We start from the raw sequence: 23,079 nt of genomic DNA, 5'->3' as shown, positions 1-23,079 counted from the left end.
ACTATGGTGCCATCGGCCAACTCTCTGAACATGATGGTGAGATTATAGAAGTCTTTACCCCCTGCCATGAGAAAATTATTTGCTCTGCTCCTGGAAGGGACTCAAAACACACAATAAAAGCAGCAGGTTGTGCCTGCATCCATGCACTTTCTACAAAGTGAATCAGGGCAACTGAAGACTTTCCCCTCATAGCATGACACCTTCAGAATTAAACCCAATTTATATTCAGACTGAGACTTCACCACCCTTTTCTCCCTGGAGCATTCACACTTTCTGGTACAGATATAGTCTTCCTTCCACGCTCTGCGTCTGGTCTCCATGTCTAAGAAAGAGACTGAGAAAAGGCACACTTGGAAATCTCTGCTGAACAGCTGGCTGCCCGGTAAAGCATGTCACCCCCCGGATCACAAAGGAGTCAAGCTTTAACAAAAAAAAAAAAATCCTCCTAAGAATAGAAGCAGGTTCCTCATCATGTCTCTGGCTGTCGGACAACCCTGGACTGATTACGTTACAGTGTCATTGTGTGAATTGTGAGGATGATCGCATGTACAGTTTTGTAAATCTGTGTATTATATATGTATCCAAATGTGTGGCTGTGCAGCTGTTCACTGCCCCCGCCCGAGTCACTTTGCATTAATTCTGCAACGGCTTGATAAAAACAAAGAGCAGACCAGTAGGGGCTTCAGATGGAGCCAAGTGAGCCACACAGGCTAGTGGACGCTCAGTGCCAGGATGATGTCACCACACCTGCCTGTGGGCCTGAACTTTCATGCCGAAGCTCTAATATGAACAAGAGCAAGGACATCACAACTGTCCATTAAGTTCATTATTTTTTATCCTGAAGACCTGTCAGCAACACGGCTTCCTGTAGGATTTACTGATGTCACTCTCTTGAGCAAATAATATTTATTTCAGCATTTTTAGAATGATTTATGTTCATTACTAGAGGGACAAATATTTCACAATCCAATGTATTTGGCACTTTTGAAGCAAAAACCTTTTGATGCCTTTATCTTCGCAGCTGCAAGGATTTGATTCTGTTTGTCTTCATGTGTGACTACAGAAAATCTTGGTGTTTTGGGCTGTTGGATGGGAGAAAAACAATTCATTTGATGCTCAGTAGGTATTAATAATCTGTATTTTGCACTAAATTGTGGCACTCCACTGATTTTACACATGATTACTTCTCACAAGGAGTCCTACTCAGCCTGTGGAAATGGTTGTATAATATCGTTCGTGGCTTGGAAGGGAATTCTATAAAGCCTGAGGAAACTACCCCGACTGTGTCACAGCTATGTCATCAGGGTTACCCCGGGTTTGGCTGAAGACATTTTAAACAGAAACAAGCCCGAGGTGTGGGGTTAAAAAGATGCAGGCATTTACCATGCAGGGAAGGGTTGCATTGAGTCGTGTTTCTGGCTTAGGAAGGTGCCAAACTGAATAAAATGACCCAGAAATATCAAACTGGTGGCCATGATATGAGCTGGCCGAATTCTCTAAATGCTAAGTAAAGATGCTTCCTTGTGAATCTCCTTTAGCAGGATACAGTGGTGTATCCTTCACGAAAGGGAAGAAGATAAAGTTGAGCCACAGTTTCTTGCAGCAGCAACATTCATGGTGTTGTATAGTGGCTGAACTTTTCCTTCAAATCTTTCCTTCACATTGTAATGTTTTACACTGAAGTCAGGGGAAAATGTTTAGGAAAAGACAGAGAATACATTTTTTTTTTGACTATTCAACCTCAAACAAGGTCTAACAAACAAAACACTCCTAAGCTGCACTATGAGGAACATAGTAGTATCAGAGTTTGGCTCCTACTAACGACTAAAAGTCAGGATTTATCGACTTCAGTTGTGATCATTCTAATATATCTAAGTCTCCCATATTAAAGGTAAAGTCAGCTATTACAAACCAGTGCAGTTTCTGTTCAATTCAGCAAATATATCTTCACTGTTTGCTTTCAGTCTCTGTGTGTGGGTCAATATATAACTGTGAGACTTTTTGCATCATAGTTGACATTTTTGCTGTTTTCAGGCCTAAAATCAACCAAACACCACATGGCATTTTTACAGAAAGATTCTTCTAAATATTATATATACAACTGAGTAAAATTGAAATTGGAAGTTATTTCTAAAGATATTGTAGTAAACCTGTTGACTACTTTATATTAAATAAGTCAGAAAGCCTTGGAGTCTTACCAGTCTTTTCTTCAGGAGGAAATGACATCATGTGGAGCAGGTCATGTGATCTGGAATTAACACACTTCCTTGAGAGGTGTTTTTGTAATGGGTAACCTAGTTGAAAGTCATTTCTGGGACACAGATACAGTTTGATATGTTCCATATAAAATTTGATATATTGCCAAAAAATAAATATCATGTCATGATTTTCTCAATTTAATGAAAAGAACACAATCAAAAAAAAATTCAGAATCAGCTCATTTTATTATTGTTTAGCTCATTTGGTGGTTGTTATTAACTTCAGACGGTTATTTAGTTGACATTTTGGTGATATCCAGTCATTTTTTATTAATAAGTGATGGTTTCCATAATAAATAATTGTGGAATTTGTAAAGACATGATCACAATGAACATTAGTTTACTTTAAATAAAAATGCATACAAGCTATGTCCCATGGGCTTCAAAAGTCTCTCATTTATATATTGACCCGTGTACTGAGGATAAATCTAGTGTTCATACGCAGCCCTGCCTCAGTGAATGAATGAAGTATCACTTAAATGTCAAATCATTCAAAATCATTTCACTTCTCAATAAATGCATTGCTGTAATATGAATGTATTACTATGATTATTCTAAAAACTGAACAGCCGAGTATTTGCTCTTGTGCAAAATCAATTTGCACACATCTGTTGTACACTGTGTTGATTAACAGTACTTCTTTGGAATCAGACTCAACCTTTAACAAACGTTGAACGCTAAATCACATTTTAATAGAACCGCCTGTTTCTTCACCAATTTTTGGACTAACATTTTGACTAAAATAAAACAAAGCTATTTAAATTTCACCATCAGCATGACTTACAACAAAAATATCTGACAAAACCTACAAGAATGAAATAGCAATGTTTAATTTTTTACTAGTTTTTTTTAATTTCATCTTCTCCTTCTCCCTAATCTAGTTTCTATGAAAATGAAAACGTTCATTTCAGTTTTCAGCTTAACTTCTGGACACGAAACGGTTCCTACTTTACTGTGAAGTCCAATCCCAGTTTAGAAGTGCTGGAGGCCACACTTGCATATTGATTGACTTCTAAAGCAACTGCGATGTCTCAAAATGATGTTGTTCTTCATGAAACTAGATTTAGGGTGAGTGCAGAGGAACTTCACCAGACGAATGTGAAAACAGCCTTCTAGTGTTGCAAAAATATGACAAAACACGGTTAAAAACTGATGCACTGACATCATCTGATACTTTAAAACAGGTGTTGGGTCCTTTTATTTAGTTAGGCATAAGGTTAAAAATGTTATGTTTTAGTTACAAGTGTGCAAAGAGAAAAAAAATCACAGACTTTGTATGTACAGAGGACAGCTTCAAGTGTAAGAAAATACAGTGATAAATATGAAATCTGTTAGTTCCTTCTGTTCCCATTAAAAATGGATTGTCAAATACATTCTATCATATGTCTTCATTTCACATATTCTGTAAGCATCAGATCACTCCTACTTCGCATTCGATCATGCTTGAATCAAATTCATGACTGGGGATTGCACTTCCATTTTGTACTAAAAATGAAGCGTGTTTAAAATAAATAAAATCATTATCACCCCTTTCACTTGTTCATGTGCTCCCCCTAATGTTTGTATTTAGAATCCATACGATCACTTAAAACATCTAAATGTCATAAAAGGTGGACCAAAATAAAATCTCTTCAATGTCAGTCCTGACTTTTTGTTTTATTCATGTTAGCTATGTGTGGTATAAAGATGTAGTCGGCATTTAAGCTCTTCGCTGCTGGGAGCATCACTCTTAGAACGGAGCAAACATGAGCAATCTTGTACAGCAACTGAGCCTCTACTGGTTCACCTTCATATTTTTGTGTTTCTGAGTAAAAACTGAGAGAAATTGCACAGAGAAACCCTTCTCACACTCATCACATTGGTCAGTGTGAGTTTGATCAATAATGTAGGTCTGTGTCAACTGTCAGCAGTGCATGTCACACCGCTGGGTTGTAGTGGTAGGTGCTGTGAAGCTAATTTCACAGGAAATTGCATCGGTACCTCCGACCTGCCTCGGCCTGATTCTATTCACGCCCTCATACAGTATTTGACCCCATCTTCCACTAAACCCTTTTCCTCCCCTTGTTCTCCTTCCGTCTGTTAGGACAGCAGTATCTTGGCTGCATAGAGCAGAATGCCACCCAGACCAGCAGTGGCAGCGATAGCAATGACCCTGACTAAGAGGAAGTCCATAGAGTCCTCCAGCTTTGTGTGGAGCCGCAGGACCTGCCGGTGGGTGTCCTCGCGGCTGCCCGAGTTCTCAATAACGTGATTGGCCAGGCCACGCTTTTCATTGAGAGGCATTTGGGCCGCCACACGCTGCTCGGCCTGCTCCTGGGTCAGCCCATCCCTCTGCATCAGGCGCAATAGCTGAGTGGCAGGGTCACTGAAAAGGAACAGACAATGGGAGTTTATTTTAGGGTGCAGCCTGTGCCTTGTTAAAAAATCCAGAGGCAGTGAGTCACGCTAATAAGCCGCATAGAGAGCTGGAGAGAGGTTACCTATAACTCACAGAACTGGGCTTAATGGCCAGTTTCTGTCAAAAAAAACAAACAAACCTGGAAATATTTAATGATTTCAAATATGAAAACTGCAAACAAACAGTCCAAAAGTGAAACTGTAAAGCGGTGCAGGAAACGGTGGATGGTGGTCTTACCAGTAAACTACTACAGTGTGGTTCAGGAACTGAGTTAGACGTCTGGTTTCAAATAGAAGGGGCACATCCAGCACCACGTAGCGGTAACCTGAGGAGGCGGAAGACGGAGGGAAACTGATTTAATTAGTATCAACACATTTGCACTCTAACACTGCAAAAATATCACGAACATAACTAAATTAATTAGTCAACAACAGACAACAAGTGGCGTCTGAGGAGGTAATATTAAGGCACTTGAGATATGTGGAGCTGCGAGAGAATCAGTCTGCTGAGAGTGACTCATGTTGTTTGTTATTTGATGATGATAATCTTCAGAACATTTTCAGATATCTCTGATATTTGGCTCACAGAGAGCAATTTGTAAAGCGAGAACCAGCCTCAAACCCGTTGTCTCTTGCTCAGCCTCCACTGCAAAACAACCTTGGCTCAATTTCAATAAATGATCCTCCTCTTCCTTGTTAACCTAGCAGCGCGCCAAACCCAATTCCTCCCTCACCTCTGAGAAAGTAGAACAGGATCTCTTTGAGCATTGCTTTATGAATCTCTGGGTGAGTGATGGAGTTCAGCAGCTTCCTCTTCTCCTCATTGGCAAAGATGATTTGGCCCAGCTTCTGCCTGTCGATCTCGCCGTTCTCAAGCAGGATTTCTGGCCCGAAGTGGTAGACGATGCGGGAATAGGCAGGCGTGTGCTGCTCCACAACTGATACCAAGAAAAGACAGCAACATTTGCTATTTCCCATTTATTGCTGTTAGATTTGCCAAATAATAGGTCTAATTAAAAAACATGGATTCTTAAATTACTGATTTATTGCCAATAGAGCGATAAACAAGCCCAAATAGTATAAGGATATTAAAAATGGGACACCAACTTATGAGACACAGAAGGGGAAGTAAAGAAGACGATACAGGAAACATTTTTCTAACACCTGAGTGACTCATTACCTGAGTGCAATTAAATCATTTCCCCAATGCCTCATATTTTCTCCTGCATGCAGCTGTGCACTCGTCACCTAGTTCTGTGACCTTTTTATCTTCAGCACATAACTAAAACATCGTCCCCGCAGTCAGCAGAGACATCCTTCATGATTCATACAGTCTCTCCAAGCGTTTGTCTTAATGAACCGACTTTATCTGAGAGACTGTCGTCTGAAGAGGACTTCGACTGGATGACACTTCGGACCTGTATTTCACATTGAATTTGTATTCGCCCTGTAAATACCAGGGTTAGGTGATATTACTTTGAAATGTAGTCTGAATACAAATTAGATGGCAGGCTTGATGGAGGACTTTGAAGCCTACAACTTACTCAAGAAGTTAATCTTCCATTATTAATGCAAGTAAAAAATGAATCTATCATCACTAAAAATAAATGTTAGTTTTATTATTAGATATTGTGGTAATAAAAATAGTTTAATGATTATAAAATATATTAAAGAAGGAATCAAACTGTAATTATAGATAATCTAACTATCATCCAATTGCCTACCATTTCAAACGTCATTCAGGGGTTATTTTTTCGTCATCTGATTATGTAATACTAATTACATGTAATCCATCATTGCTCAGCCCTGGTAAGCAGTTTGCAGGGGAGAAATATCACCTACCTTTCCTGGCCACAACATCAGCATCAATAATAGGGCAGCCGAGCTCCCGCAGCATTGAAGACACTGCGCTTTTCCCTGAGGCGATCCCTCCTGTCAGTCCCACCAGGTACATCTTAAAGCAAAGACACACAAAGGACATATGAAGGCAACGTCAGTGACAGGGACGTTATTCACCAATTCACTCTGATCACAAACTTCCAACAACATCAACCTGAAGTGATGATAAAGTGTGTCTGTGATGCTCTGCTGTGAGTACAAATACATTTTAGAGGTGGTAGTAAATACTGACAGATTTCCTGGGCTGATGAAGTTGCTGTGACAGTGTTTGTGGACATCTGTTCCAGCTGAGCAGCTGTTAACAGCAGCTGGACTAACATTAGCTACAGTCACTCCATCATCTAGATCAGGTATGAGGATTACTTTGATAGAAAATCCACTGCCAACACACTGACAATATTACAGGTTATTTACTACAGCTTGTTCATGTAGATGATATACTACAATTTCATATGTAATATTTCAGTTTCATGTGTAATATTACTTACTACCACAGAATCACCGACAGTACTACTAATGCATTTTTCTATTCTAGCCTCATTTTAGCTTACTTCTTTTCATTTTCAATAATTTATTGTACATAGATTTTCTTATTTTCCACTGCTTTTAATACCATGTCATGTAACTTTGTTTTCTGAGCAATATCTTGCGCAAGAGTTTAGTTGTGTTTATCTTACTGTCTTTAATGGTTTGGCTCTTATGCAGCCAATCGTTAAATGTCAATTTTAAACATGTTTTTTTTAATATGTAGTTTAGAATTTAAGTAACATAGCATTTACTTTATCTGTTGTTAAACCTCCTAATAAAACCGAGATAATTTACAGAAAGCATCAAATGTCAGTGGTTAAAAAGTAGCTGTATCAGCATATGGAAAAAATACACTAGGTTTCATTCATTTCAACAATTAATCAGCTATTATTTGTCCACCTGGCTGACTATTGTTTAAGAAAATTGATTAAAAAGTGCATCTGTAGTCAGTCAAGTAATAATACTGTTACTACCATCATTTGTGATGAGACTAAATAGAAATTAACTAAAATTGCAACAGTGGCACAAAGACAAAAATTAACTGACTTGATGGACTGATGCTGGACTGGTGTGTAAAGAACCAAATTTACATAATAAGAAAATATATATTCTATAAATACCTGAACTACAAGTGAAAGTACACAGCAGCAAATACATGCTTACAAACAGGACATAGGTACCTTTCAGCCATATTTTATCAACACACAGTTGTTTAATTACTGCAACCTAAAATGATAATTTAGCATAAACTTCAATGATCCCTGACTGAGAAAAACTGACATTACAGCAGCTTGCTAGATACAAATACAGCAGTGTAAAAATCAAGACAACAATCAATGATCAAAATAACACGTTTGGATATGGCATAATGGATGATACACCCAAACTGTAGGAAACACACTGTAGAATTATACTAAAAGTTAGAAAGATTATAAATAGAAAAGTTACAGAGATAAAACCCAGTGTTATATTATGTTACTACACTTTAAGAGTTTTTAGAAAGACTAAAACGGGAGCAATAAAGCGTTGAATATTTCCAGTATTTTCAAATAACTTCTGGTCTGGTCTGTGGCTGAAATGCTGAATGTCAAAGGGTTTTACAACACGCCCCCTGCTGTGGAAGCTGTGATCTACACTCCATAGATATACCAGTTTTGTCACTGGTAAAGTGAAACTGGTTTGACTGGTTTGGAAAGTGAGCTGTGGAGTTATTCTCAACTAAACCAGCCAAGTTAAACCCTGACATATCAGCCTCATAACCACTGAATTATGTCAACAGTGACTAAACTGGCTGCTTGTTTGCAAAACTCGACTTATTTTGTCACTGCTGTCAAATGAGCCATGTGTTGTTTGTTTTCTTTACCTTGTAAACTTCACAGACTCCTTAAATCGTGAGAAAGAGCAGCACAGACCCGAGCAGAGCCAGAGCCGGAGGCAGGTGCAGTAAACAAGTAGGGATGCTAACAGGCTAAGGTTAGCAGAAAACTTGATCAAGTCAGAACCGCCGCAAACGTGCAGTTAGACGACGAAGCCGCCATTTTCACCGCGTACATCTAAATATGCAGACAAGCAAGCAGGTTTGAAAGACACGGACTAGTTTTGTTTTATTGCCGTCCGTAACTCTAACTTGTACTCAACTAGCTGCTAACAACCTAGCTTCTTGGTTCCACAAGAGTCACCTCGAAAACCTTCCGACCGCTCCTTCTGTGTTCACGCTATTTCCGACCGGCTAATGCCCAGTTCCATAGTTCCCATTCAGCTCCAGTTACTGCAACTGTGTTGTAAAGAAACACAAACCAGCCTTCTCAGGACCGTGTTTATTTTAAAACAAAGCAAGTATATGCATGAAAAGCTCAATGCACTTTTTTTTTAATTTTTCAAAATAAACAGATAAATCAATCAGCTGTCTCCTGAGATAAAAATGTAAAATAAAGTTTTTACATGAAATAAAATGACTACGAAATTAAGACTTTGCCCCTATGGATATTTTCCATCTTAGAAGAAAAAAAATCTGTGCATTAATGATGCGAAAATGACAACAAACGCTCTAAAAACTTAAAAAACTGAGACTTTTTGCATGCTGGTGAAGAGGTGTTGCAATGACAAGTTAAGTTGTAGACTTGTAATTACTACTGTTAACCAGACTTAAAGAAAACAATACATATCCGCCATTGTTGTCGTTTCAGCTCCACTCATTACACAAATTAATTCTGTTTTACAAATACTCATAAAATCGAGTTTTTAAAAAATCTACACTTTAGACTGTGTTTGAAAAACATCTCCGTTTGACTGTTTATGTGTAAATGAGATGACAAAACATACAGGAAAATATCTGTTTTGCAAAACGTCCATATTAGTGTAGACAAGGCCTACATCTGTTAAGTCCATTGTCCAGTGTAAAAATATTAATCTTCTGCTTTGTGATCCGTACTTTGTTTTGGGGTCTCTGAAGAAACAGGCAGACTGGAGGAATTGTGGGAATGTTTGGACCGTTTTCCTCGATGCACCGTTTCACCTCCGTTCTCTCCTTCCTCTCGCTCTAGTCTGCCTCTTTTAACATAATGGTTGATCCTGGACTCCAGGCTCTCGCAGCACGGACGCTCCAACAGCGGACGGTAGTTTCTCTGCCTGCTGCCTTCGACCAGCAAGCAGTGATGAGAGGAAACGGCTCCTGTGCATGGAAAACAACGATTCATATACAACCAAATATGCTTTTTTCCCAGGAGAGATTTTGACTTGATTTAGCAGGAAAAGCACAGGTGAGCTCAGTGTGTTCACGGACGGCTCAGTCCTATTAAGTAGCCATGGCAGTAAGTAAGACTGAACAAAACAAAGACCAAGAAACCAACTCATCTAAAGGGAATGCAGCCATTTTAATGTTAATCGATTTGGCTTTTCCTGCTATTACAAGCCAAAATGTCCACAGTAAAAAATATCTGTGATGTTTCCCATGATATTTAAATCCAAGCAAAATACCTCCTAAACTAAAAAAGCAGGAATCTTTTTAAAATTCCTGACTTTTATTGTCTTTTACTAAAGTAGCAAAGTACTTCATGCATGTGCATACACAGTTAACACTTATTTTGGGAGCAGTACGGTGGTGCTACAAAATAAGAGTGGAGTTCTGTCATTATATTCATTTAAAAATTCTCTAAATTTGGACAGAACATTATGATGTGTACCAGTAAGTTTCAGCCTTGTTTTTTAGTCATCTGCCTCAAATGTTTGATAGTCTAATTTCCTTCATTTTACTTGTATACCTGTTTCCATTAGCGGGTGACTTATATCTCAATATTGCAGTTTCTCGGAACAATGGGTTTTACAGACAGGTGGCAAATTAAGATCCAGTGTTCAGGATTTAGGGGATATACTGGCAGAAATGGAATACAGCAATCATGATTATGTTTTCATTAGTGTCTCATTAGCTGAAAATAAGACTTGTTATTTGGAGTCAACCTGTCATGTTGTATCCCAACGGTTCAATCGTAGCTCCAGACGGACAAAGCAGACACTGGATCTAGACGCCTTTCATATTCGTTGTGTTTAAGCCACACTTTCGTACTATACAGAGTGCCAACTGGGCAAGTGAATGGTATCAGACCGTACAGCCCAGTTGGCATGTCAATTAGTAAGAAATTCATGTTGGAAAAGGTTGGAAAAAAAAAGGCACAGCTTATGGGATGTACAAGGCAGAGAAGGACTGGTCTTAATGCATTTTCCTGTTTGATGAACTATGTGTTTTTCCTGCATTTTCCTGGCATGGTTTGGATCTACCTCACCCTTTAGAGGGAAAGCTCACTGCCAGTCATTACAAAGTGACTTTTATATCCATGATGAAACATTTCTATCCTAATGATTTCCATCCTCAACCCAACTGAACACCTATGAGAGATTTTGGACCGAGATATAAGACAGCACTATCCATATCAAAACATCAAATGATGAGTAACTTTTAGCTAAATGATCTTCATTTCGTCGAGTTCCAGATACTTGGAAAATCAGTATCAGGCCTCTGTGACGTTGTTCTGGCAGCATGTGATGGCCCAACACTTTAATGAGACACTTTCCTTTAATTCGTCACTTGTCAGTACGTTGACACAGCTTCATTCATCTCCCTCAGCCTCTCACCTCTGAGTTCTAGTCCCTGGATCATCCCATGCAGGACGTGGGCCTTGACTGCGTTCTGAGTCCAGTGTTGCTGCAGTGCAGACAGGACATGGGTCACTTCTTCTGTCTCCTGTGTCCAATTCAAACCCTCAAAGTGGCAGTCGAACAGCACCAGAGGATAGTCTACTGCCATACTGGAAGCCGTATGACACATATAAGTCAGATCTGAACTGTAGTTTAATTGTTGTTACTATTATTGCTGTAGTTAGCACAGGAGATTTTTTTTTTATTTATAATTCAGAAAATCTGAAAATCACCTGTACTGGGGCTTTCTGGGGTTGTTCTCTACATCCAGGAGCTGATTAATTATCTCTGGGGCCTCCAGCTTCTGCCCTATCAAGAGAAGTACTGCCATCATGCAGCGTACCTGAAGTAAAACAGACAGGAAATTCACTGCAGAAAGACGCTGGAAATGTCATTAATTCAAACATTTTAATATATTATTACACAAAACGTTCTATCTGAACTGTGAATACATAAAACCAGTCAATTTTGCATTTAAAAATGTTACAATTAAACTGATAAAGCCTGATTTATATGGATACAAAGCTTTGAAATTTGGCTTAATGGTGAGCCCAGAATATATGTCTCTTGGTACCTGGTGGTAAAGAAATGCTAGTCCTTTGATCTCAAATATAAAGAGGTCGTGTTGGTCTGTGCTGGAGGCGTGCTGAGGATGCACAGGCTTCACTGTGGCTGACAAGATGGTCCTCTCAAACTGCAGGACCCCGTTGCCCACATCCATCTTGCACAGGTTGCGAAAGTCATGAGTTCCCTCGTATCTGTTGGGTGCAAAAAGGGCCTCAAGTCAGAACTGTTACTTCAAAGGACGACATCACCTTTTAGGATTTCACCCACCTTTTTGCAGCGTCTGCCATCAGCGCTACATCCAAGGATCCTCGGGGGAAATAGTAGCGGTACGTGCGGGACTGACAGTCAAAGCGAGCGCTGAAGCCCTCTGTTACCGGTGCCCAGTCCAGAACCCTGATGTCCTGCGGGAGGACTCTGTTCAGCATCTTCACATATGGGAGCTCAGAGGCAGCAACTTTTGATTTGGTCGCAGCATCGACACTTTCAGGGAGCGTGATTCCGAGTCCTCCACAAAACTGTGTGGAGCGCAAGTCGATGGTTATGACCTGTGGAGGAGAGACGGACGTTTTGGAGCAAATTCCTGCACAATATTGGTAATATATCTAATTAATGGATTGCAGCTGATGAAGGTGAAGTTTGATCTCAGTGAACTCACCTGGGAAAAAGCACTGACTCCTTTGTCAGTGCGACCACAGCGGTGGTAATTGGAGGTCTGCCGGTCCTGGATCAGCCGAGTCTTCAGCAGAGCTTCAAAGAGTCTTGCCTCCACAGTGTTGTCTGTGTTCTCCTGAACCGCAAACCCCTGGTAGGCCCAACCCAGATAAGCCAGCCGCAGGGCCACATGCCGATGGGGGTGAGCAGAGAAGTCAAAGGGACGGTCTTTGCCTGCTTTCTTTCTGTCCTTTTTACTGCTGCTGGTGCTCCCATCAGACGTGCAGTGTGTGTTTTCATTAAGAGACGAGCTGGACATCATTTCCATTTCATCTCCAGCTGCACTGCTGCCCTTCAACTGGGACCTGAGCTTCTCCAGCTCTGCCTCCAGCTCCTTTACTCGCTGGATTAAAGCATCTGACATGTTGCTGGATAAAAAGTGCACAAAAAGACCAATTAAATAGTTCTACAATTCATTAAGTCTAGTTAATCTATTAAACGTACAACTACTTAGCTACATGTGCAGTTCCTCTTTGTTGACATTAGGTCATAGTAAGTTAGTTTCTGGTTTTTATTGAATTCACCAGATCAGCTAGCTGGAGTTTGACACGAGTGAACTGATACTGTATATTTACCGGCTAAACGCTACATGTAGCCTGTTAGCTCGAAGTTACATAAAATAGGCTTGTAAAGACTTATGGCGGTGGAAAATAATATTGTAAAAACGCGTGTATTTACCCTTCTTATTCAGTCTCAATGCTGCTGATTAAACTCTCGCTTCTTAGCCAGTTTTCTTTCTGCCGCACACATGCTACTTTCCACACTCTCGCTGGTTTGTTTTGAGTCGGACAAAGTTTTCGACCGGACGCGCTTCCTGTAGAGGGTTTGTAGGAAATGTAGTTCACTGCTAAAACTAACGCGACAGCTCAAACTTCTTCCAAGCTTGGGAACCATTTTTAAATGTTGTAGTTTTGTACATTGTCTATAGTTTGTTTAAAAAAAAAAAAAAAAAAAGAAACACAGCTTTTTCAAAATATACGAAGAATAGTAATAAGAAAACTAATGGGTGAGAAGATAAACAGAGGAGGACTTCACGGAGCTGCACATTTGACAAAGCAACACTGAAGAGTTATGTCTAAGCCATTTTAAGGGCATGAAGAGATTGTTTTCATGGGGAAAATGTTTAAACGTGTAAGTCTGATACACAATGAGGTGATTTTAGGGGATTAATCAGTGACTGGAAGGTTGTTGTGTTGTAGCACAAGTTGTAGTTCATTATTATAGCAGGACACAGCAACAACATAAAAGAAGTCCACTATGTCAGCAGAGGCTTTATTGTGACTCATTTTGATGAAACCTTTACAAATGTTCTTGTAGAATCTGGTGCAAACCACACAACAATACACAGATAAATCACACGTTTATTAGCCATCTTCATAGAAAGCAGGAAATTTAAATGTCAAACTGATTAATCAAGTGTTTTCACTATCATCATAGTTAATTACAGATCAACAGTTTCTCTTTGTTTATATCTTGTTGGAATTGTCACAATTTGCAAACATAAAGGGAGCAATAAGTTACTTTTCAGCTGTTTTCAAACATATCATTAATCATAAAGCATGATCTGGAAAGAATTAAATGGAAAAGCAAATAAATTCTCTCAGTGATGCATGAAGATGACTGGTGATGCTTTAGCTGATGTTTTCATAGGTCTTTCTTTTTATGTCCAGACACAAACACACCCCGACTAACACTCCGAAAACCTGCAAGAGGAAAAAGGTTATAAGTTACTGGCAGCAAATGAACTCTAAGACATTTCTCTCTCAGAAAAAAAATAATTCAGAAATTTCACTGCCTGGGGCAAACAGGAGGAGATAGGCTTTATTATCATTCATGCCATCCTACTCGTTTCAAATGTCTGCACTGCTGTTGCTGACATGCAGATTTTAAACTGCAAATGGCAGGAAATTACATACTAGTATGTGTGATTTTTGGCTTCTATTTAGGTTATTTTTTTTGCTGTTCATTAATAAGCACTGCACCTGTCAACTAAACCAGTTTTGATCAAGAAAGAGAGATGATATACAACAGAGGGCTTGCATTTACATTATAGCTGACTTTCTTTGACAGTATAAAGCATAATTTCTGGCACAACATTCTCATATATTCAAATATTGGACTTTATATTGAAAGTTGTAGAAAATCAAATACCAACTATTTACCTCTGTGACTCCAAGAGCGATGCAGACAGCACCGACCCACAGTAAATTTTTCACCAGAAAGAGCTTGATGGCCGAGATACAACCCTGAGAAGGAGCAAACACTCGTACAATATTTCTTCACAGCAGTCAAATGAAATTGCTATTAAGTAAAAATGAGATTTCCCAGCAGACCTTTGTGTGCACATTGGCCTTGTCCTGTCCACAACCTTCAGTTTTCACCATGCAGCAGGAATCTGGTACAGCATCGTGGTTCTCCCAGCCCACACTTTTGGACCAGTCGGTGTAGCTGTCTGCACCACAGCAGCTGAACTGGAAGAAGGATTATTGTACACTGATGAACCAATGCTTACTATCATGTGCTGCACACATGCTCCAATTTATCAAGTCGTTTTCTTACAAATACAAAAGAAATCAGACTCTGCATGTTACCTTTTCCTGAATTCTGTTGATGGCGTGTCTCTTCTCCACCTTGTATTCGTTGATCACACCTCGTGCCTTGTTGTTGATAGCACTGTTTGCCTGCAGAATGGCAGTCTTCAGAGAAAATAAGATTCAAACATTATCAATAGGACAACAGAACTTAGCTTCATTTAAAGTAATTCCCCCTCTATTCTACCATGAGCAACATTTTTGATGTTTTGACCTTAAAATTTTCCCTTTATGTAGGATTTAAGTGCCTCACCTTGCTGCGAAATATGTAAAAGACGGCTCCGGTGAGTATCTCCAAAATGATGATCACTATCAGGATGCAGATGAACTTAATCATAGAGAAACAAGACATCAATTCAATCTCATACCATGCACAATTCAATCTAAATGCAATGAAATGAAAATGAGCAAGTATCTCAAAGCCATTATGCTACTTACACAGGAAACCATAGAGGAATTATTGGTGAAAGCACCAACATGGCCCAGTAGGGACACTATGGCTATGGTGACACCCACTGAAATGAGGACAATTGCAATTTTAGACAAGCTGCTCCCAGCAAAAGTGCCCATCTGTGAATAAGTTGAGTATTGCAGAGCTCCGATGGTGATGAGGGCAACCCCAGATGCCTGAAAAACAAGTAGATGGGTCAATATATAATTGCAGGACTTTATGTAACATAGTTGACAGGTATCATAGTTGACATAGTTGAAATTTATCTTATGAACATAAAAACATTAGTTTTTTTTTACTTTTAATAAAAATGTATGCAAGATATATCCCATGGACTTCAAAAGTCCCTCAATTATACACTGACCCAGATATTAATGCATTGTTATATATTGCAACATTATACCCAATGAGTCCACTTTAGCTGGTGATCTAACGATTCTGTGCTGCCAACCGAAATCATTGCGAGGTGTAGGCCAAAAACAAAGAAGGCGGAAAAGTGAATTATTTAAAATTTATGAAATTTCTATGTGAGTTATGCAGGAATATAGAGGTAAATACTCGCTTTAATATGACCAATTTAGCTGAAAAAAGCAGTTGCAGCTCTAAGAGTCATACTAATATACTATCTATCATCAATTTTTCTTTAAAATGATAATTAAAGCAAAACCAGGGTGAGTATTTAGGATTTTGCCAATTATTCACTTTCTCTTTGGACTTGCAGGGGTCTACACAGGACCCCTCGGTGGTTTATCTGACCATGACACTGATTATCCTCCAAACTGGCTCCCTTTCCCTGAGCTCAGTCCGTTCAAGGAAACCCACACGACTGCCTGATATGAATGCGTTTGATACGTTTGGAAGAACAAATTAATTCTCTTGATGCTACAGATTACATCCACTCCCCTGCAAGCAGTAACAGCGTCAGCCAAAAGGATTATTACAGAAGCAGCAGGAGTCCTGCGTTTTTTCAAAGCACTTATTGGATCGCTGTGTGTTCTTATGAGAGCGCTACCAATTTTTGTGCAAGTCGTGTAATTAATCTGATACACACATCAATCATAACAATGCAAAATAAATACAGTTTAGCTTGCAGCAGTGGTGTAGTTAAAAAAACATGAATATGAAGAAGTTATTATTATCTTTGTTACTATTTCTTTACTTCTACTATCCCTACTTTTTCATCTCCTCCTGTAATGATAATGACAGTAAATAGCACCTTTTTAAAACCCAATTTTATTTAAGTATCATATTAACAATTAGTGTTATCTATCCTCACATCTCCCAGCATTTTAATCCAGAAATTAAATTGCTCCCTTTACTTACCAAGAAGAGTGAGTTGAAGAAAATAAAACCACATTTAACGCTGCATAAGCTGCACATTGTGAGGCAAAAAGTTTCTTAAGGAGAGGTTTATTCTAACCATAAATGAGAAAAGAGAGAAAGCTGCAAACTGTCTTCAGTCCGAGTGTGAAAAGTAACACACTCAGCATGAGTGTAGTAGTGAGTGGATCACATGACCTCATGAAAATGAACCGGTGGCCCGATAACATTTAAACTGATGTATCTCATGAACATGTACAGTCTCTTTGTACTTCCATTTGCATAGAAGCATCAGGCATCACTGACTGCAAGCAGTACAGTAAAATATGATAATGTAAGCACTGAATAGCTTCCATATGTGGATGGATTACAAAGAAATGATGTGTACTTGAGAAAGAAATACAAAACCTCCACTAACCACAGAGCTTTGCTTGTATCTTGCAGGTATTTTGCATCATCTTGGGTCTCTTTGTAACTCTTCTGTTACTTCCTGGTTAAATACAATGACCACTGCTGCTATTTTCCAGATGTTTTTGTAGTTGTCTCTTTGTAGACAATTTGCTCACGTCCTTTTGTTATTTATTGTGTCTCTTGTCTCTCTGTGCTGCAGGATATAATGTGAATATTGGCCCAGAAGATGCATTTTATATACACCAGCACCAGTTTGCATGATTCTACATCACAGGAGATGTACGTACATAACGTCTGCATGTGTGCAATGACACAGAACACTACCATGCACAATCACCATAGCAATAAGTATGAGTACTGACACATATATCACAAACACTGACTGTATATAGAGATTACAGAACCAACCAGCGTATATACTGGTGCTTATTTTGAGCTGTTTGTTGGTGGATAAAAGTACACGTTGATCTGTATTTGCTTGCTTGCTGTGTTACATCACTGCATTTGTAAAAGGGTTGTAGGTGTGAGCAAGATGGATAAGCAAAGTGACAGAGAAGGAAGGAATATAAAACCAAACAACCACACAATACAGTATACACTGCTATATATGATGCATGTGTTCAACAACCCAGAAAACTGTCAAATAGACTTAAATACAATGTTTTTTGTGACATTTTTTGCTTTTATTAGATAGATATGGTGCAGAAAGACAGGAAATGTGGGAAACAGAGCAGGGGAATAGCCTGACGGTGAAATCCAGGTCAGCTGGGGATTGAGCCAGAGACTCACTGCTTGAAAACATTTGTGCCCATCTGGTATGAGACCAAGTCGCCCCTCTTAAGTAATCGAATTAGTTGTTGGAAGTTGTTTCCAGCTGCTGTAAGCTATTCTCCCTAATAAAAGTTGGAAATAGAAATGTTTAAGTTATCTGAGAAGTTCTTTATTCCAATTCAAATCCTCATTCGGTCCCATCATTGTGCCTCCGTTGGAAATAAACTTGAAGTATGTGACAAACAAACAGAAACATGGCAGTAGAATATGAATTTTTGTTCTTGAAGAAACATGGAAATTCAATTTCTTTCCTGTCACAGTGTGCGAGCAACCGCGGCATTGTGATTATCTGAACTTGCTTTGGGGCTCCTTCCATCCTTTTGAGGACCAAGCTGTTCCTCGGAGCTCCTCCACCGACCCACGAATCCGGAGCAGCTGCAGGAAACCTGGTCCGACTCCACAGGCTGGAAAAGGACGGAGGCCTCTGGCTGCAGCACAACAGTCTCCATCGCTGCAACCTGGGAGTGAGAGGCAGGGATGCTTGTGAGACGCTGCCAGAGCCTCCTCACATCTCTGTGTTGTTTTCCTGCTTCCATCTCCTCAGTGTTTTCTCTTTTCTCCCCCCTTTTTCGGCGTCCTTTGAGTTGGAGCCAGAGTGCGTCAGGCTGTGAAGGACCATGCTGCTTTCTAATTTCAGACATAGCATCGGATTTTTCCCTCTGTCCTCATTTACTGCTGAATCACAGCAGACGCTTTGATTGTATACGAGGAAACACGATGACTCCTCGTCGACTGAGTCAAGCCGTCATGATTAGAGGACAAACGGAGGATTGCCTGTCTGTCAAGAGGTTACAACATGTGTTACATTGTGTTGAATGTGGTTTTGTCTCTCTGTTTCTCATCACTGACTCTCTGTCCTTTGAATTTGCTTGTTCTTATTTGCATGCAAAGAAATTCAGACTGAAGAGATAAAGAAGAATATTTTACATTTAAGTTTAACAGTGCGTTCCACTGAAGCAGACTTCACTGCTCTTGACGTGACTGATTTCAACATGACAGCTGATTGCAGATTCAATCTATACTGCAGTATGAGGTGTTCAACCACAGGAGGGCCCCGTTCAGCCTTTTTCAGCTCGACAAACATCCCATAAACCCCAACCTTGTTCCGCTAATATTAGGCCTCGGATCCTGTCATGTCAGCTAGTGATGGAGTGATGGAGTTCGCATCATAAGAGGTTTTACCCGAAAGGCCGTCGTCAGATTTGAAGGAGTTTGTGGGAACAGGATGCCAAATGATTAACACACAGCCTTGGATGACTTTGAAGGGGTCTCATGAGAACAGGAAGTAAAACCATTACCATAGTTGGAGAACTCAACCACAGAGAGGGAACATTGTCCTACCCTCGATTGCTTTTCCTGTTATGCATTCCATAAAACTTGGTCAAAAGCTTGCATGATTTCCGCCTGATAAGAGCAATTATCTTGAAAAAAAGGTGGGGCTGTGAGGTTGAGAGGGTTAGGAACATTAGGATGAATGGATTTTATTGCATGCATTATTCTACAGTGGAAATATCCATATACGGCACAGGTACCGAATGCACGAAATCTTTCCATCCCTTTTTTTAAAAGTACCTTTTATGGCTGTTATAAAGAATGCACCAAAACTGAGACTCTACATTCCTTACGGGTGACATTATGTACAGTACTAAGCTGCTTTTGAGCTGCTTTTATTTACATGGTTCAAAATAGGTCACATCTGAGTAAGCGAAAAAAGAAAGAAAGACAGAAGGAAAGAAATTGATTTATAAACTGTGTTGCTGCAGAAAGACTAAAAGAAATCAGAAAAAACAGAGCAAATAAAATACGTTATCATAAGAAAGACAAAGAAAAAGTCGAAAAACCGTTGAAAGAATCTGTTGTTAAAAAGAAAGAATGAAAGAAATTCGAATAAAAAGAAAAAACAAAAAAAGGAAAAAATAAAGAAAATAAAAACAGAATCTGTTATTAAGTAAGAAAGACTGAAAGAAATAAGAATACAGAAAATAACAAATGAAAGGTTCAAAGAAAGAAACAAAGAAAGGAAAATATGTTAAAGAATCTGTTATAAAAAGAAATTGAAATCCAAAGACAAAAAATAATGGACCAAAGAAAGAAAGAAAGAAAGAAATTCATTTCAAAACTGTTATAAAGCAGAAAGATTAAAAGAAATAAGAAAAACAGAGCAAATAAAATATATTGTTATAAGAAAGACAAAGAAAATGTTGTGAAACTGTTGAAATAATCTGTTATAAAAAAAGAATTCCAAATACAAAAAATAATGTACCAAAGAAAGAAAGAAAGAAAGAAAGAGAAGGAAAACGAACAGTTAATCCAATCCAAATTCTGAACACACACATTATAAAAAAACAAAACAAAAAAAAAAAAAGCAACTCAAAAATTAGACAAAAACAAACAGAGAAACCCTTGGGTACAAGATGCACAACTGTCTAAACACGACAATAAATACCAAGTCAGTACCATCCTGTCACAGAGATCAACACACACAAACAAACTATAAAAGGCAAAGAAGCAGAAAAGCACAATCCTCCTCCAATACTCTGCACATTTGTCAAAACTGTCCAGATTACAACTTAGTTTAGTTCACAAGTTCTACTCTGATGGAGCTGCCAGTTGCCTCTTTATGGTCAGCATCTGTCCACTCCTGCACCAACATACGTAATTTTTCTGTTCTTTCAAGCAGCAGCAGAACTAAACAGCTTTAATAGGAGTGGCCAAACTGAGACCTTTATTCACACTGGAGCCGCATTTTGTTTTTGCAGCAATGTTGGCCAAAGAATCATTTCTTTGGTCGCTCACTCGTATCATTTACTTGTGCAGACAAGAAGCTATGCAGAAGTGCATGAGAGGCGATATACAGCATGAAGCTTCATTATGGGACCTTCAGTTGATGGAATAAACAGACATATATCCAAAATGTCATTGTTTGGCTTCATCTTTAGTAGCTGAGACTGTGTCCATCCAGCCTTTTTGTTTGGAATTTTCTCTCTTTCGGCTGCAGATTCTGGTTCTTTTTTGCATTGTTGAACAGTTTATATTACTTGTTTCCTTTTATAAGTAGGTTTTATCCCTTCAGTCTTTAAGAGTCTGTACATGTGCTTCTGCTAAATCCACAGTTAAACCTAAAACATACACATATAAAGACAGATGCATTTTCATACCGTCTATTTCCAATGACAATTATAAAAAAAATCAATTTGAACATTTTCTGGTTGATCAGTCACTCAGCTATATGTGGTTGAATATTTACTTAAAATGCATCTGAATGGGACTAATGATAATAAACTTTATTTGCAAAGTATTAAAATACACAAAACATCAGAAAAAATGATGCAATGAATGAAACTTCCTTAGAAAGCAGTGCAACCTTGCATCAGAGTAGGAATCAAAGTTGTATAAATGATTGTCTGTACAGATGTGTTTTTAACCCTCGTGTCGTCCTGCGGGTCAAATTGACCCATTTCAAAGTTTGAAAATGTGGAAAAAAAATACATTTTCACAGTGAAAACTTCCACATTTTCAACATTTTTGGGGAATTTTTGAAGTTTTTTTTGGTGGGAAAAAAAAGAAATGCTCAAAAAAATGTTTCTTTAAGAACATTCAGAAAAAAATCAACCAAAATCCAGCAAAATTCACTGGATTTTGGTTGAATTTTTCCGAATGTTCTCATAGAAAATATTAGAACTTTTACTGATATATATGTAATCACTTTAGATATTTTAAAGATTTTTTTCAGAAGATTTTTATTCATTTTTTGAAAATATTTACAATTTGAATTTTTTTTTTAAAATGTTTTTAAAATTTTTATTTCTTGCCAAATTTGGGGATTTTTTAAAATAAAACTTTTAAGGGAAACTTTAAAGGAATTATTGATATTTTCTTCCTGAAGATTTTGCAAATTTTTATAAATTTGGGGAATTTTTTTTTTTTGACTGAATTTTTGGATTTTTTTCAGACAAGGGAACAATATGTTTTTGGTGCCAGTAAATGAGAACAACAGGAGGAACAAAAGCTTTTTAAACTCAGCAACCGACTGAGCTGTTCTAACAATCAGGATGAGAAACAGTAGTAATTTCTGGATGTAACTGCAGTTTTTACGTTGTCCTCTATCCAGCTTCACTGTTGCTTCCTTCACACACCCCTTTTTTCACCATCTTTGCTTCCAAGCTGCCAGTTTAGCTGCTCCCAACAAGACATTAATTGAATTCTAAACACTAAATAAATGTCTAACTTAGCTTCAGATCTTCCAGTGGAGTGCAGCATTTAACATTTTTACATATCATACATGGCACTGATTAATAATCAGTTTAAAATGCTGAGATTTTACAGTGTTACGCAATTTAGTAAACCCCCCTAATCGTCGCCCAGTTGCTGCCGTCTGTCAGTAAACAGTTAAACTCTTTTGGGGTCTGCACCATCAATCAGCCTGCTTTTAGTTCTGGGAATAGGTTTGAAGTCTAAAGTAAACTATGTGCCTCCCCCATATGGTACCACTTACGCATACCAGGCCAAATAACTGCTTCCTCACATTGTTGCCTCCTCACCACCACTGAGTGAAATGTGTCCATTTGAAACCGCAGCTTGATTATTAAAGGGTCGCTCTTCGAAATGTGATTATGCAACTGTTATTGTTGTCAGAGTGTTGTAAGTGCACCAGAGGAATTTGGTGTCTGTTTTCACAACTAATTAGCCACAACTGCCTCAGTAGTCTGATGTTAATTCTATAATTCCATGTTGAGTCATGTGGCATGTTATTTGTGGCTCATGTTAAAACCATATACAGATATACAGTGTGGTGCAAAAGTTTCCTGCACTAAAAGTAAAGTGATGAGCCTTTCAGAAAAGATGCCAAAAATTTCTATATTTTCACAGAATTTCCCTGTTTGGTTCAAATTATTTTGAAACAAAGTTGTTGCAATTAATAGCT

The 23,079-nt window shown here is 38.6% G+C and overlaps 3 protein-coding genes across 3 annotated transcripts; all 3 read right to left on the bottom strand.

Moving 5' to 3' along the window:
* Nucleotides 1-3,429: 3,429 nt before the first annotated feature.
* Nucleotides 3,430-8,781, bottom strand: dcakd (dephospho-CoA kinase domain containing). Its single transcript, XM_023279561.3, has 5 exons — nucleotides 8,446-8,781; nucleotides 6,498-6,609; nucleotides 5,390-5,593; nucleotides 4,894-4,981; nucleotides 3,430-4,623 (listed from the first exon to the last, which is right to left on the bottom strand). The coding sequence occupies exons 2-5, from the start codon at nucleotides 6,607-6,609 to the stop codon at nucleotides 4,338-4,340; spliced, it is 690 nt and encodes a 229-aa protein (XP_023135329.1). The 5' UTR covers nucleotides 8,446-8,781; the 3' UTR covers nucleotides 3,430-4,337.
* A 103-nt stretch (nucleotides 8,782-8,884) lies between these two features.
* On the bottom strand, nucleotides 8,885-13,350 carry pus3 (pseudouridylate synthase 3). Its single transcript, XM_023279564.3, has 7 exons — nucleotides 13,230-13,350; nucleotides 12,496-12,919; nucleotides 12,108-12,385; nucleotides 11,848-12,031; nucleotides 11,507-11,616; nucleotides 11,211-11,383; nucleotides 8,885-9,753 (listed from the first exon to the last, which is right to left on the bottom strand). Exons 2-7 carry the CDS (start codon nucleotides 12,913-12,915, stop codon nucleotides 9,488-9,490), a joined length of 1,431 nt encoding a protein of 476 aa, XP_023135332.2. The 5' UTR covers nucleotides 12,916-12,919; nucleotides 13,230-13,350; the 3' UTR covers nucleotides 8,885-9,487.
* A 452-nt stretch (nucleotides 13,351-13,802) lies between these two features.
* LOC111574802 (CD63 antigen-like) lies at nucleotides 13,803-17,047 on the bottom strand. Its single transcript, XM_023279578.3, has 7 exons — nucleotides 16,917-17,047; nucleotides 15,581-15,769; nucleotides 15,396-15,470; nucleotides 15,143-15,247; nucleotides 14,885-15,022; nucleotides 14,714-14,797; nucleotides 13,803-14,254 (listed from the first exon to the last, which is right to left on the bottom strand). The coding sequence occupies exons 1-7, from the start codon at nucleotides 16,971-16,973 to the stop codon at nucleotides 14,183-14,185; spliced, it is 720 nt and encodes a 239-aa protein (XP_023135346.1). The 5' UTR covers nucleotides 16,974-17,047; the 3' UTR covers nucleotides 13,803-14,182.
* Nucleotides 17,048-23,079: the final 6,032 nt, after the last annotated feature.

This window comes from Amphiprion ocellaris, chromosome 18, assembly GCF_022539595.1.
Source record: "Amphiprion ocellaris isolate individual 3 ecotype Okinawa chromosome 18, ASM2253959v1, whole genome shotgun sequence".
In the NCBI taxonomy this organism is placed as follows: domain Eukaryota; kingdom Metazoa; phylum Chordata; class Actinopteri; family Pomacentridae; genus Amphiprion; species Amphiprion ocellaris.
Note: the sequence above shows the minus strand (reverse complement) of the source record. Positions and strands in the feature narration are given on the sequence as shown.

Excerpts from the sequence above, each read along its gene's own strand:
- dcakd (XM_023279561.3), bottom strand. The coding sequence starts at position 6,609 with ATGTACCTGGTGGGACTGACAGGAGGGATCGCCTCAGGGAAAAGCGCA. Across the intron at positions 5,594-6,497 it reads TGATGTTGTGGCCAGGAAAG|TTGTGGAGCAGCACACGCCT; the intron begins GTAGGTGATATT and ends TCTTGGTATCAG. Across the intron at positions 4,624-4,893 it reads CACACTGTAGTAGTTTACTG|TGACCCTGCCACTCAGCTAT; the intron begins GTAAGACCACCA and ends GTTCCTTTTCAG.
- pus3 (XM_023279564.3), bottom strand. The coding sequence starts at position 12,915 with ATGTCAGATGCTTTAATCCAGCGAGTAAAGGAGCTGGAGGCAGAGCTG. Across the intron at positions 12,386-12,495 it reads GAGTCAGTGCTTTTTCCCAG|GTCATAACCATCGACTTGCG; the intron begins GTGAGTTCACTG and ends TCTCCTCCACAG. Across the intron at positions 11,384-11,506 it reads CCCAGAAAGCCCCAGTACAG|TATGGCAGTAGACTATCCTC; the intron begins GTGATTTTCAGA and ends TACGGCTTCCAG.
- LOC111574802 (XM_023279578.3), bottom strand. The coding sequence starts at position 16,973 with ATGTGCAGCTTATGCAGCGTTAAATGTGGTTTTATTTTCTTCAACTCA. Across the intron at positions 14,798-14,884 it reads AGGCCAATGTGCACACAAAG|GGTTGTATCTCGGCCATCAA; the intron begins GTCTGCTGGGAA and ends GCTCCTTCTCAG. Across the intron at positions 14,255-14,713 it reads TCGCTCTTGGAGTCACAGAG|GTTTTCGGAGTGTTAGTCGG; the intron begins GTAAATAGTTGG and ends TTCCTCTTGCAG.